Source organism: Myodes glareolus, chromosome 3 (assembly GCF_982192425.1).
Source record: "Myodes glareolus chromosome 3, mMyoGla1.1, whole genome shotgun sequence".
Taxonomy (NCBI): domain Eukaryota; kingdom Metazoa; phylum Chordata; class Mammalia; order Rodentia; family Cricetidae; genus Myodes; species Myodes glareolus.
This window is the reverse complement of record NC_142028.1, coordinates 125,674,883-125,688,768: the sequence shown is the minus strand read 5'-3', so window position 1 is coordinate 125,688,768 and position 13,886 is coordinate 125,674,883. Positions and strand designations below refer to the sequence as shown.

The 13,886-nt window shown below is 40.6% G+C and overlaps 1 protein-coding gene across 1 annotated transcript in view; it reads left to right on the top strand.

Annotated features, from left to right (window-relative positions):
- Pappa (pappalysin 1) overlaps window positions 1-13,886 on the top strand; it is a 234,970-nt gene that overhangs the window by 101,630 nt on the left and 119,454 nt on the right. Inside the window, exons 8-9 of the mRNA XM_048459342.3 lie at window positions 4,079-4,207; window positions 11,594-11,685. Of these exons, the coding sequence (XP_048315299.3) occupies window positions 4,079-4,207; window positions 11,594-11,685 (221 nt within the window). The remainder of the gene's footprint in view (window positions 1-4,078; window positions 4,208-11,593; window positions 11,686-13,886) is intronic.

Here is a 13,886-nt window from a genome sequence, read left to right as displayed (position 1 = left end):
GTCTATTATTCACTAGGTAGCTTGGACTAACCTTGAAATTGTGGCAATCTTGTCTCAGTCTTTCAGTCGCTGGGATTATACATGTGAGCTACCACACCCAGCTTAATAATCACATTTCTAAGGACTACTGAGGAAATCATAACAATGAGAAATGAAAGCGTTTCTGCAATAATTGAGAATGTAAACCTTAGGCAGACATGTCATTTGAGACATTTGTACAGATGCAATGACTAAGTTTTGGTATGCAAAGTAGCCAAAAAACAGTTCCTCAGTATTAGCTAAATAATCCATCATATGAGAAATTATTAGCTAGAAATGCAAAAGTAATCAAAGACTTTGAAAACTGATGATAAAATATTAATGAAGATTAATGCATTTTAATGATAAATTTAAAGTAGTATTCCAAATTCTGCAAAAAAAATCAAAAGTGATCAAAATAAAATAATCACATTTTAGATGAAATCTGAACATTTTAGTTTTGAAAAAGAAAGGAAATGGGGGAGGAGAGGAAAGGTTTCAGTTTAGCAGCAAGCTGCAGGATGCAGTGGAAGCCTCTGGAAAGGCAGAAGACAAGGCTACTAGAAGTGAGGATGTGGGGAGGGGGGCTGAGTGCAGCTGAAAGCAAGGATGAACACCCGCCTACTGCTTTTAGAGCAGTTGTAGGAAAGAGTCTAACCTCTACCAAACCAGCAAATTCTTCAGCCCTCAGCAATTTGTCTTTCTTTTTTCCACAGAAACAGGAATATATTTAATAACACAGAAATATGGATTTTAGATGGCTAAAACCATAAATGCTATGTATATTTAATCATTTATCTCTATTATTCCATTTAACTCTCTCAAAAGTAAAAATTGGTTCTAAATGTGATTATACTCTTTACATACAGTGAAAATTAATACAGGTGGGATTTACCATTTTATTAGGTATCAGACTGTGGATTTAAGAGTCCCAAATATTCTTTCTGTCAGTACCTATATTCTCTTTTATTCTGTTTAAACAAAAGGGAGGGCTTTAACTTTAACATAGTAAAATTGCGTATAACAAAAGATGGATGCCCCAATGGTACAGAAGAACTTTGGGTGACTGTCCAGGCAGTGAGATGTCTCTGTCAATTCTAGAGCTTTAGAAGTTGTTTACAGCGCACTTCCTGTTTCCTTAGGTAATATTATATCCTTCTGGAGTCCTTGATGGAGTGGAAGAATTTATAGTTATAGTTTTCCTTAGTTAAGATAAAGTAGATATAAATACTGTAACCAGTTTGTCTTTCAAAACGAAAACTATCTAAGTTCTTAAGAACTTGTGTTTGACATTAATTTTAAGGTAAATTAAAGTGTAGTTTTATTACAAGAGATCTACAGTCATTTTAGTACCAGTTGTACACCTCCCCCTTCACCTTTGTATTGAAGGAATGATTCAAGTTTCCGCATCCCCATCTGGGAACTTACGATATTAGCCCCTGACTCTGGTAGTTGCTACTAGGCTTCAAAGAGATGACGTAAGAAGCAGAAACACAGCTGAGAGAATAGCTATGAAAATGTCTCCATGAATTGATGTTCACAGTGATGCTATGTGGGTCACTGGGTAGAAGTCATTAGGAGGCAGCTTTTACCAGAGGGTAGAGAAAGACCAGAAAGACGTGGCTTGTAAAATTCTCATAATGTTGGCAAGGGTCACCTTGAAAAAGAGTGAAGTCTTTGGCACTGCATGTTTTCCAAATAAATGATGCCTTACAAGATGGACTGGCCACGACTGTGCAAAACAAAAGGCAGATGGTAGGCCCATATTCATGAATTCACCTCAACAGGGTTACATGTATAACCTGACTCTTCACCCCAAACCTCATTAAAGAGCCCATAGGATAGTTTCACTCACTGGGAACATTGCTAGTCAGTTGTTGATAATAACAGCTCAGCCTTTCCTGGGGATTCATCAGGACTAGGTACACAGGGACACTGTTGGTGTCTCACATTCAAGCTGTAGGAAAATACTATGAGGCCAGGTTTTGAATTAATTTGAAATAGGCTCAGAGACATGAAAAAAATATCCCATGGCTTTCTGGCTAAATGTGATAAAAACCAGGACACAAAAACATGCTTGCTTCCCTACAAGTTGGTGATTGCTGAGGCATCGGAGGACACGGCATGAAGATGCTCCAAGAAATGCCAAGGTAGAGCTAGAAGGAAAACATCCTATCGTATTAAATATTTCAGCTACAAATAATTTATCATATCACACGCACACACACACACAAGAGGCATGTACATGAAAAACAAGTTGAGAAACACTGCTCACTTTGGCAAGCTTTTTGGCAGAAGGACCCCATCTGTTCGGACCTTGAATAAACGCCCTCTGTTGCCCAGGATGGAGCCTGAAGTAAAGTTCTTATTTTATTCCAAAACTTTGTCATATTTTTAATGTACCTCCATATTTTAGAGTTAGGTGAATTTTCAGTAGAATTCATGTCATATTCATCTCATGCCTTTATGTTCTCCTTAGACGCTCCCTCTGTCCCCTCTTTTACTTTTGGAAGAGTCACTCATTAGTCGAGGTATAAATAGAGAGTCAATAAAAGGGATCATCTAGTGATGTCATTCTGGGAGTTTTCAATGCAACCATCATTTATCTACGCAATATCCCAAGATATTTCTTCACTCTCCCACTAGGTGTTCATCACCAGAGCTCTTGTACAATCCCTAAGGGTGTTTGGTTTAGCTGCTTCAGTGCTGCTAAGACAAACTCCCTTGGGGGATAGTGTGTCTATTGTTTCCCCAGTGCTGTGTTACTCACAAGAATCTTCCTTTGCTCACAAACTCTTAACTGTGACTACACTGAGTGTCAGGAACACTTCCTTGTCCGTTGGCCATGCACCTGTCATCTTGTTGGCTTTATCCAAACAGCTTCAGCCTTCACAGCAGCAGAAATAACAGATGCGCAGGGAGATCCTGAGATTTCCTGACATAGTCTTTCCATTTATAAATTCTGCCTCCTTTCATGCTGGAATCTCCTTATTAACCTTTCATGATTTTCCCCATGGGACATTTTTTTTTATCTTAAGAAATGAGTAATTGATAACACATAAGTCAATGCAAATAAAAAATAACAAATCCCTTTGAATACTGTCTATCAGAAAATGTGAGTGGAGATGTGGTCATGTAGAATTGACACAAACGTGCTTTTGTATTAGAGGAGAATTGGCGGTAGCCAGGTTCCTGGTGAGGAAGCCTGGACAGGCCTGGATGTCTTAAGCCAGAGGAGAGATGCAGTTTTGGCATGTTGGAAATCTGGCAGGTACCAGGCTCCGGAACTGTTATTCTAGTACTAGATCCTTCTCTTCAAGAGACATGGTTATTAAGGTTAAAGGAAGCAAAATATAAGCTATTACTCAACTGCATGCAGTTGGAAACAATTGGCTTAACTTCTCTATGCCTCATATTCATCATCTATAAAAACAACATTAAATATGAGTTACCACGTAGAGTTGTCTTGATTCTCAAATAAGCAAATACATAGCAAGTGCATAGCCTAAGGCCAAGATTCAATTAATGAATGCTACTGTTATTTAAGTAATGAGTCAGAGTCATGGCTAGGAATGTGGGGAGAAAAGGCTAGTCTCTAATAACCCTGTGTAAGGAAGAGGCCATCTCGTACTCAGTGGGGTTTCTGCGCACAGGTCTTCAAAGGCGACAAGCTGGAGCTCCCTCCACTTGCTGTGTTCTTACCTGTCTAGTCTTTTACCAGGATCTCTTCTTCCCACACTCTCTGAATGCATGGATCCCATCCTAGCTGCTACTCTTCTGCAAGGATTGCTATGAAGTTCAAAGTCCAAAGCACTTAGGACTACACAGCTCTCCATCTGGTAAAGGCTGTTTTTATTGGTGTACAATATAATGCACTCCATTGTGCTTAACAAAGAAGCTTAAGCCAGTGCATAATACAGATTACTGTATTACTAAATGTGTCTTTGATTAAAAAAAAAGAACAAGACTGAATACTCAAAGGAATCAATATTTCCTTCTCTGCCTATCAGCCCCAAACACTGTATTTGTTCTAACTAACGAGTTCCTCTGCATTTTCCAGGGATCTGAAACTTGGCAGTGTGTACCAGTACCAGATTATCACCATTTCAGGAACCAAAGAGAGTGAGCCATCACCGGCTGCCATATACACCCATGGAAGCGGGTACTGTGGTGATGGCATTATCCAGAAGTAAGTAGCTTCACCCATTGAAAAAGGAGGCTTGGGGAAATGGTACTTAGGTCAAGAGATGAACAAGGGGCTTGACTAGGAGATGCTTCCCTATGCATACACTCTGAGGCACTGGAGCTCCCCAGCAACCTGCTAGATGGCCTTTAAGCCATCTGCTGGCTTTGGAAGAAAATTCAATGGCTGCTTTCTGGGGTCATACACATTTCTCAGTTGTATAATACACGACTTAGCCAGAGATACCAATGTGCATTTCCTACCCTCTGCTTTCAGTATTGGTTGTTTTTTAAACCAAAGGCTTGTGTAACCACTGTCCATCTTAAATAAATTCTTTAAAAGAAATCTGAAAAAAACTTTATTTAAACGAGGCATGGGTATGAATGCAATCCCAGCACTTGGGACGCAAAGGAAGGCAGATCTTGGAGTTAAAAGTGAGCCGGCTTTACAGAGCCAGTTCCAGGACAACCAGGGCTACAAAGAGAGACCATCTTGGGAAAAAAAATCAAAACTTTTTTTTTCTTAAAGTTATATTTAAATTTAATCACACACACACACACACACACACAATCATTTGAAGTGGCAAGACCCACCCAATTTCTAATCTGGATCATTGATGTGGGATGATCCACCTTTAATCTGGACCACACCCAATATCCTCTTTAAAGTGGAATTTTGTTCACCTAGTTTCTCTACTTAAAATGTATTCAAAGATTTCCTTTTATATTAAATATGATAATATTTGAAAAATTATGTTTCTTTGTTAAAACTGCAATGACCAATTCAGAAATTATGCCAAAAGCTCAGAAATATAAGAGTATTGTAAGAAAAAATATTGAAACTGTAAGCACTAAACAATATTCCAGAATGAGTAGAGACCTGAAAATAAATACACTGGGGTCAATAAATCAAGAAATGTAGAGATTTCAGTCCAGCTAGAAATTACGATGACAAAATATCAAATTGTATGCAAAAAGCAATATATCTTGTAGTCTGTACAGTCTGTTAATTGCCTAGTCCTTGGGGCAGGATGTATGCATCTGCCAAACAGAAGCAAGAAGTCATGGAACTTCACCACCATCAACTTCTGGTCGATTTTCTTCTAAAATATGCACAAAACAATCAGATGCTGGTACAAAATGGACGTCTTCTTTTTCCTATATAAATGAAGATAAGACCAAGCACCATTCCAAATTAAGCTTGTTATTGCTTCCATTGCTAGCATATTTATTTGCAAGGGACACTATCACTAAAATCTAAAACAATTGGCAGGTTTAATCACATGCCTTACGTGTGAGATGGCAAAATAAGCTATGGGCAAATTCCTTCATTAAATGCACTGTTGGATGTCATGTAATATTTTTGCAACTAGGGATTGCAATTGCTATTCCGGCTGGGGGATGGGTAATGTGAAGAGTGCGTTTGCTTCAGGGCTGATGAAAGCACTGGTGTGCAGCCTAGGAATTGCTCTCAGGTATGGCACACACATGAAACGAGAGCACTCGATGTCCGCGGCCTGTGACTGTCACTAACAGTGATGCTAGAGGGGAGAGCAGTTTGACTCGTCACTGGTGACTGTGTGGGAGGTGACAGAAACTGGAAACCTCTACACTGGGAAGAGAGGAACAGCTAGGACTAGATCTGTGCTTGTGAAGGGAAAAGCAGTTTATACTCAAAAATTCACTCAAAAAAACAAAAAACAAAAAAACAAAACAAAAAACCAAAATCATAAGTATTTGATAGCAATATGCTGTCATTTTCTAAGATTTATTTCTGTTGTATGAGTATGTGTGCCCCTGTGTACGTCCCTGTGTGTGTGGTGTGTGTGTGTGTTCCCGTCCGTGTGTGTGTGTGTCCACCACATACATGCCTGATGTCTGCAGAGAGTCTAGACAAAAGTGATGTCTCATTTGGAGCTAGAGGCAGTTGTGAACTGCCTGATGTGGATGCTGAGAACTGAACCTGACATATTCAGAACAGAGAGGCTGTTTCCACTGGCATAGATCTTGCTCCTGACATGCTTGAAGGCCTAAGTTAGATATCTATAAATCTAGTATGATAGCACAAACCTGCACTGGGGTTGGGGGGCCCAGAGACAGGAGAGTCAGAAATTCAAGATCATCTTCAGAAATTCAGAAAGTCTGAGGCCAGACTGACCTCATCACAAAAAAAAAAAAAAATTAACAATTCTGTTTATTTAAACAAAAAAAGTTGACATAGAATATGTCAAAGTTATATTAACTGGGAAAAATATAGCTTCTATTAAAAAGCATTTTAGCTCTTCTGAAATAAAGACCCATGTAAAAGTTGTGTTTCCAGGAGTACCAGCGTGGCCCGGCAGATAAAAGGAATTGCCAAACAAGCCCTGAAAACCTGACTTTACCTTGAGTCCCAAAACCTACATAAAAGTAGGAGAGAACCAACTACACTAATCCACACGTAATAATATTAATAAAAATAATACATTATAATTAATGTTTAAATAGTTGCATTTCCATGATTAATTCAGACTTTTGATACACAAAAATTTGTACTCAATTTGTATTATTTTTGAGAGAAGTATATATTTGAATTTTTCTCTGATATCCTTGAAAGTATTAGTTAAGCCATTTTAAAATAAGTAATATCTAAATTGAAGGAAACAGATACAGTCAGTGATTATTTGCATAATTTCCCGTGGTTTACTGAAACATGCATCTCAAGGATGTATATTTGTGCCCTGAAAGACCTGTATCACAACCATTTAAAAACAGAATTATCAATAGTAGTATTGAAGATAGAAGAATTTTTAAGTCTTGAATTATGACACAAATCACCTGGTTGCTAAGAACTGGACTTCATGAATACAGTCAGAGGGGGAAACCTATGATATGCTGTGGGTATTTTAGGTCTGTATTAAGTAAAGAAAAAAGCAGCGACAGAACATGGAGGGCAACAAAACAGGGAGAGAAGACCCAGTTATTGATTCCTCCTACACTGAGATGTCAGCTCTAAGCTTTGGAAAGCCTGTGCTTGATGGAACACTGATCTCAGAGTCACCCGGGAGGAAGTGTCAAGATCGCATAACTTATCCAGGGTACCCACATTAAAGGCATTCCTAAGAACCCACCACTGTAACTTCAAATTTTCCAACTCACCACTGTCTTAGTTAGGGTTCTACTGCTGTGAAGAGACACCATAACCACAGCAACACTTATAAAGGAAAACATTGCATTAGGGCTGGCTTGCAAGTCAGAGGTTTAGCCCATGGCCATCACGGCAGGAAGCATGGCAGCGTGACCGCAGACAAGGGGTTGGAGCAGGTTATGAGTCCTACATCTGAAGCAGCCAGCAACAGAAAGAGAGATAGACTCTGAGTCTAACTTAAGCATTAGAAAACCAAAGCCCTCCCCATGGATACACTTCTTCCACAAGGCCACACCTCCTAATCTCTCTCAAATGACCACACTTTGAAATATAGGAGCCTATAGGAGCCATTCATATCCAAACCATCATAATCAAAAAGAATTTCTCCAGATTTTGAGCCTTAATTTCTAGCTCAGTCTGTCTATATTGTAAACACATGCAGCTGCATTTACAGAATAGGACAAGGAATGTAAGCCTTTTTGGTGGCCTGAAAGTATCCTCGTCAAAATAACTTAAAGCATCACCAATAATAAAAACAACAATAGATTTTATAATTTGTTTACTTAGAATCAGAACCCTGCATAGATATCAAATATTTGGGTTACCTTTAGTAAAATGGAGTAACTACTTGTACATGCTTTGCAGAAAAATGAATCTGATTTAAAAATGACCTAGCAAGGAAGGAGGAAGGAAGCTCCAGCTTAGATGGAGATAAGGTAGTGGGCAGAGAAGAGTGGGCAGAGTGCTCAGCAGGGAAAGTCACTTTGCCAGACTTGACTTTCTGGCTTCCTTCCCCTGAACCCACATGGTGGAAGCAGAAAATGCATTTCCCTAAGTTGCCCTTTGATCTCCACAAAAGCACCTCAGCACACATGCAAACACACTAAATGAATGAATGTGATTTAAAATAAACAGAAAGAACAGGCCCAACACTCACAAAGAGGTAAGCACTCTGTTGTGAAGGACACATAGCAATGGATTCTCCCAACTTCACATGGTGTGGGATGAAAAGACTGGTTGGATGCTGTGATCCTAAGGCTGTATGGGAACATCCGTCAAGCTTCCACACATAGGAGACCCTACGTTACAGCATTATGTTCTTGTGTCCTTGTGTTCTGCTATCATGCAGGAATGGACCCATTATCATACCCTGTAGTAAAATAACACACAAAAATATTAAAGTCCATTTCTCAAGCATTCACTCATCTTAAAAAGTAGAACAAACATTTGTACTAATGATCTGATTGTCATCAGAATTCATCTCTTTATTTTAATGTGAGAAGAGAAGGTTACCAAACTGGACAGTAGAGGGGTAGTTGTATGCCGTCTCCCTCATCCCAAACACTGGGCACTGTACCTCTCAGATGAGGCAGACTCTGCCTCCTCCTTTGGCATGTCACAACCTACTACAGGAACTCGGGTATTAGGCAAAGGTAGTCGGTTCTGTGATAGATGAAGCAAAATGTCCGTAACACAGAAAATGATGCCTGCCCACTCCAGTCTAACAGGTCAAAGGAGGTTTCTCAAAACTGCTCTAGCTAAGGAAAGACCCACCATGCCTAGAAGATGTTTGTAGTGACCCCAAATGTTTTGCTTAAGACAATAGAATGAGCTGATCAGGGGATGATGGAAGGTAAACTGGAAATTTTGCTCGTGAATTAGGAAACTAGGATTTAGGGGGAGGATGTCTCCCTACATAACACGTGGGAAAAAACCAGGAAGCTGAAGGTCATTTGTGATTTCAAGCCTGTGAAAGTCACTAACAGAGAATGCTGAAGACAGTTATGAGTACAACCCTTGTAGCTCATGGCTTTTCAGACAGGAGAGAACTTGGGTGGCTCCTTAGAGAGTGTTACAATGTCCTGGGTCATCTTAAAGAGTGATTGCTAGGCCCTATTCTGCTATTCCGACACCTCCTAAAGACAACAAACATTGCCCGGTGTTAATTGCCCCTGGTAAAAGGAAAAGTCTGAGAGACCTGTTTCCTGCTGTGACAGTTCCCAGCTGGTCTCTGAGAAGGGAAGGACAGCTGCCACACACTCTACAGAGACCTCCCAAGGCAAAGAAGGAATGGGAACTGAATCTTTTAGCATCTGCTAGGTGCTATCCAGCTTGCTAGACAATTTAAGTCATGTTTCAGTTTCTATACCCAACTCCTAGAAGAAGGCTTAACTATTTCCATCATAACCCATGAGGAAACAAGAGTGGGCATCTAGCAGTACCACCACACAATACATATTTCAGGGCTGAGGGACTTGTTCTAAACTGTCCAACATAGTAGACGCTGGCCACATGCTGTAGGTGATTATTTGACAAGAGGCTACTGTGTCTGAAGAACGAAATCCTAGTTGTATTTTCTTTCAATAAATTTAAACTTACGAAAAGATCGGCCAGAAAGGCCAAGGGACTCACGCAGACCGGGCAGTTATTTTTGGGTTATATAGTTCTAAGTGTAAGGTTTTCTAATCTAAAGGATTGGAATGTTCCAGAAAGCAGCAATCCATCTAATTTCCCAGATTTTGCTTTTCTTATTCCTTGCCAAAGCCTAGTTTGAGGGAGTAGAGGGGGACAATGCTCATTTTCTGGCCATTTTGATCGCTGCAAAATCATCATTAGGTGATGGAAATAATTGCAAGAAGAACAGGCCTCAGACTTCTGGACAAGAACACCAAACTCAACGGGGAGAGTAGAACTTTCTAGCTAAAGATTACTAGACCCGAGATGTAAGTGAAAGCAAGACAGAATCTTTTGGTGTATTGAGGGAGAGAGGAAATTGTCAGCACACAGAGGGCCGAAGCATGAAGGACCTTGAACATGTCTATCCTTTACAATGAAGAGAATACCTCTAGAGACAGGAGTGACGTCACAATGAAGAAAATACCTCTAGAGACAGGAGTGACGTCACAATGAAGAGAATACCTCTAGAGAAGGAGTGACGTCACAACGAAGAGAATACCTCTAGATACAGGAGTGATGTCACAATGAAGAGACTACCTCTTCTAGAGACAGGAGTGACATCACAATGAAAAGACTACCTCTTCTAGAGACAGGAGTGACATCAGGAACAAAAGGTGGCCAGTCATTTGTTAATTTATTCCACCATCTCTATCCACTGTCTTATTAGTTTAAAGGACTTGGAGGTCCAAAGCATAAGGACTGGAAAGATGTCTCCGGTGGTAAAATGCCTGCCTAGACTTGGAATACAGATTGAATGCTGGGAGAGGTTTGGATGGCCACAAAAAACAAAGAAAGAATAAAGAAGTAAGGTTTCACTCAATGCTAAAGTGCTTGCCTTGTTAGCATGAGGCCCTGAGCTGATCCCCAGAACCCACTTTAGAAACAGGAGAACTGCTGCTGGCTTATAACCTCAGCACAGCAGAGGCTGAACAATTGGATCCCTAGGCTGCTGGCCAGTGAACCCAGCCTACCTAGTGACTCTAGGCCCGTTTGAATCAAAAACTGACTGGACAATGTTCTTGACAGCAACAACACACCCTGCTTTCACATACATGTGCATCTATGTATGGACGGATCTGCACACATGTGTGCATATACAGATATTCATATGCATGTGTGTACGCATGCAGATACACAAAAAACACAAGCATGCCATGTAGTGGCATTTTATTTGTATTTTAATAAATAAAACTTGCCTGAGGATCAGAAAAGTAAAATAGCAACATTGGTCAGTCTTACAAACCAGGCAGTAATGACACACCTTAAGTGGCCACAATGACTCGCACCTGTGTTCCCAGTAACTGGAACCACACTAGCTTGCCATAGAAATCAGGTGGTAGTGGAACACACCTTTCATCCCAGCCCTGGAGAGGAATATATGATGGGGGAAACAGCTCATACACAGTCTCATTCTGAGATCCCTGGAGGCAGGATCACCATTTTGGACTGAAGTAGAGATAAGAGCCAGTGGCTGACTGTTTTACTTTTCTGACCTTCAGGTTGAACCTGAGTTTCTCTCTCTGAGTTTTCACTAATCGTGCTTCACATACATGTAAAAAAGAAATGTCAACATAATGGCCAACTTTGAAGCAGAATTGTCCTTTGTCATAAAAACACAGCTAAGACTAGAGTAATCATGTTCTATAAATCCATTCCTTTTGTTGATTTCATTTTGATGCGGAACCAGAATTCAGGGAAAGAGACTTGCGTAAGATCAAACAGAAGTTCAGGATCCCTGTAATACCTTTCTGCGTTTAGCCTCAGTTCTGAAACTGACCCGGGATATCCCCTTCTCTGTTCATTGTGCAGAGGACAAGGGGAAGAGTGTGACGACATGAATAAGATCAATGGTGATGGCTGCTCCCTTTTCTGCCAGCAAGAAGTCTCCTTCAACTGTGTTGGTGAGTCTTTGCCTTATCTTTGTCCTTGGCTGGTTGTCCAATTATAACAATAACAATTATGACTAAATAAAATCACTCATTTTAGTTCAAATTTATTAAGTTTCTCCCATGTGACATACACTATCACAAACACTAAGAACGCAGAAGTGGAAAAACAAAGCAAGACAGAAGGGCAGATATTGCTGTCCTCAAGAGCTCAGGTCCTCTTAGATGATGACAATGACAGGTGATATTTTTTAGTATGACCCTTTACCTTACAAACATTACTGACTTCCTTCACTCTAATTGTTCAAGATGGCTATGTTATAGTATATCATGTGTAAGTTTTTTATTCTTTGGAGGAGGGAAAAATCAGAAGTCGAAGCAATCGCAAAATGTATTCTGAATCACACTGGCCAGCAGAGGCTGAAGAATGTCTTGACCTTGATTGTGTGTAATTCTCATGTCTCTGCTCACCCTATTTCTTACACTCTCCACCTGGCGGTCTACCTGCTGCCTGGGTGTTTGCTTCAGATCCAAACCGCACAGTCTCAGGGATCTATAGGGCAGGACAAATAACAGACCGGTCTATGCTTTGAAAGCAAACCTCTTTCCCCCACCTTTAGCAAGTCGGGTGGGAAAAATGTTTTCCTCTGCCTTCTCAAGGGGTCTGGCCTATCTTGTTGTTTCAGCCCCACTTGGGAGGCCCTGTCCAGCCCCAGGGCTGGTAAACAGACAGGGAGTGGGGGCAGGGATGGAATTTCGAGCTGGCCCAGATGAGATCATGCTTCCTTTAAGATGCAAATCGATACCTGAAGATCAAAGGTCCTCTCGCTAATCCCTTGGGCTGGAGGTGAAAACCAATCACAATTCATTTGCAAGTACAAAGGACAGAGGTGCACTATCTGAAAGGGACTGGGCAGCTCCAGAAAGGATGAAAACCTCGGTGGGAAGATTTCTCTCTGAAAGGCAGTCTTCCAGGAGGACTGTGGGGATGAGACGTCATTGCATCTTTGCATCTGCAGTGCATTAAAGCACTGCTCTGTCTCCTAGTAGACTGAGGTCCGTGAGCATAGAAGAAATGCATCATTTACTGCCAGTTACATTCTAAACACAACTCCGATCCACCTACTGTCTATCTCCTGCACCAAGTTGGAGCTGAGGAACACCATGGAGATGCTGTGCAAATGAGTGTGATTCCAAAAAGGAAGATATTGAATGAGGAAAGACTTGGCAGTTTCTAGACAGAACTTCGCCTCATTTTCTTTTTTTAATTGCAGAAAACTTTCTCCCAGGTTAAGAGCTGAGTGTAGCCTACTGTGAAAACTTGATTACTAACTTGCCTAGTAGTAGGGCAACAGGGAACATGAATTAAATCAAGAGTCAAGCTCTAGATCTAATGTTAAAGACATACACAAGGTTGAACAGGTTTGGGCCTATGTCCACTTCCTCTAAATGAAAATGATTAGGTAAAGATCTCTGAGAATTGGCCGTTCTACTATATGGTTCCCAATGTGTGTGCCTGAATTGTAAACTTTACTCAAACCCAACCCTCACCTTTGCCAACTATCACTGATCCTGATCTATTCCAAAAAATACTTACCTATCTTACTTATGTGAATGTCACTTTAGAGTTCCCTGGAACTGGTTCTGGTGAAGGTGAGGTGTTCAGCATGGACCCCCTAAAATAGATGCTTGTGTCTAACGTTCTTATACTGTTCTCTAGAACTAGTCAACAATACACAATGACTGGAAAGCTGCTTCAGGCGTGGGTCGGTAAACTGTGGTCTGAAGACCGGAAGTAGGATTTGTATATTTCAGGAACCACATTCACTCTCTTTCTGAAGTCTGAAAGTTTCCCAGACACCTCAGAGGAGAGTGGGTCAAAGAAAGATCCTGTGCCCCAGAGAACTCAAAATATTATCTGTCCCTTTAGCTATAAAGATTTTACTTGCTGATCTGTGCATCAGAATTCTTTTTTTTAAAGATTTATTTATTAATTATGTATACAGTATTCTGTCTGTATGTCTGCTGCAGAAGAGGGCACCAGCTCATTACAGATGGCTGTGAGCCACCATGTGGTTACTGGGAATTGAACTCAAGACCTCTGGAAGAGCAGTTAGTGCTCTTAACCTCTGAGCCATCTCTCCAGCCCCGTGTGCATCAGAATTTTGATTCTTTTGGTTATTACAACCTGGTGCAAAGAGTGCATGGAAATTAGG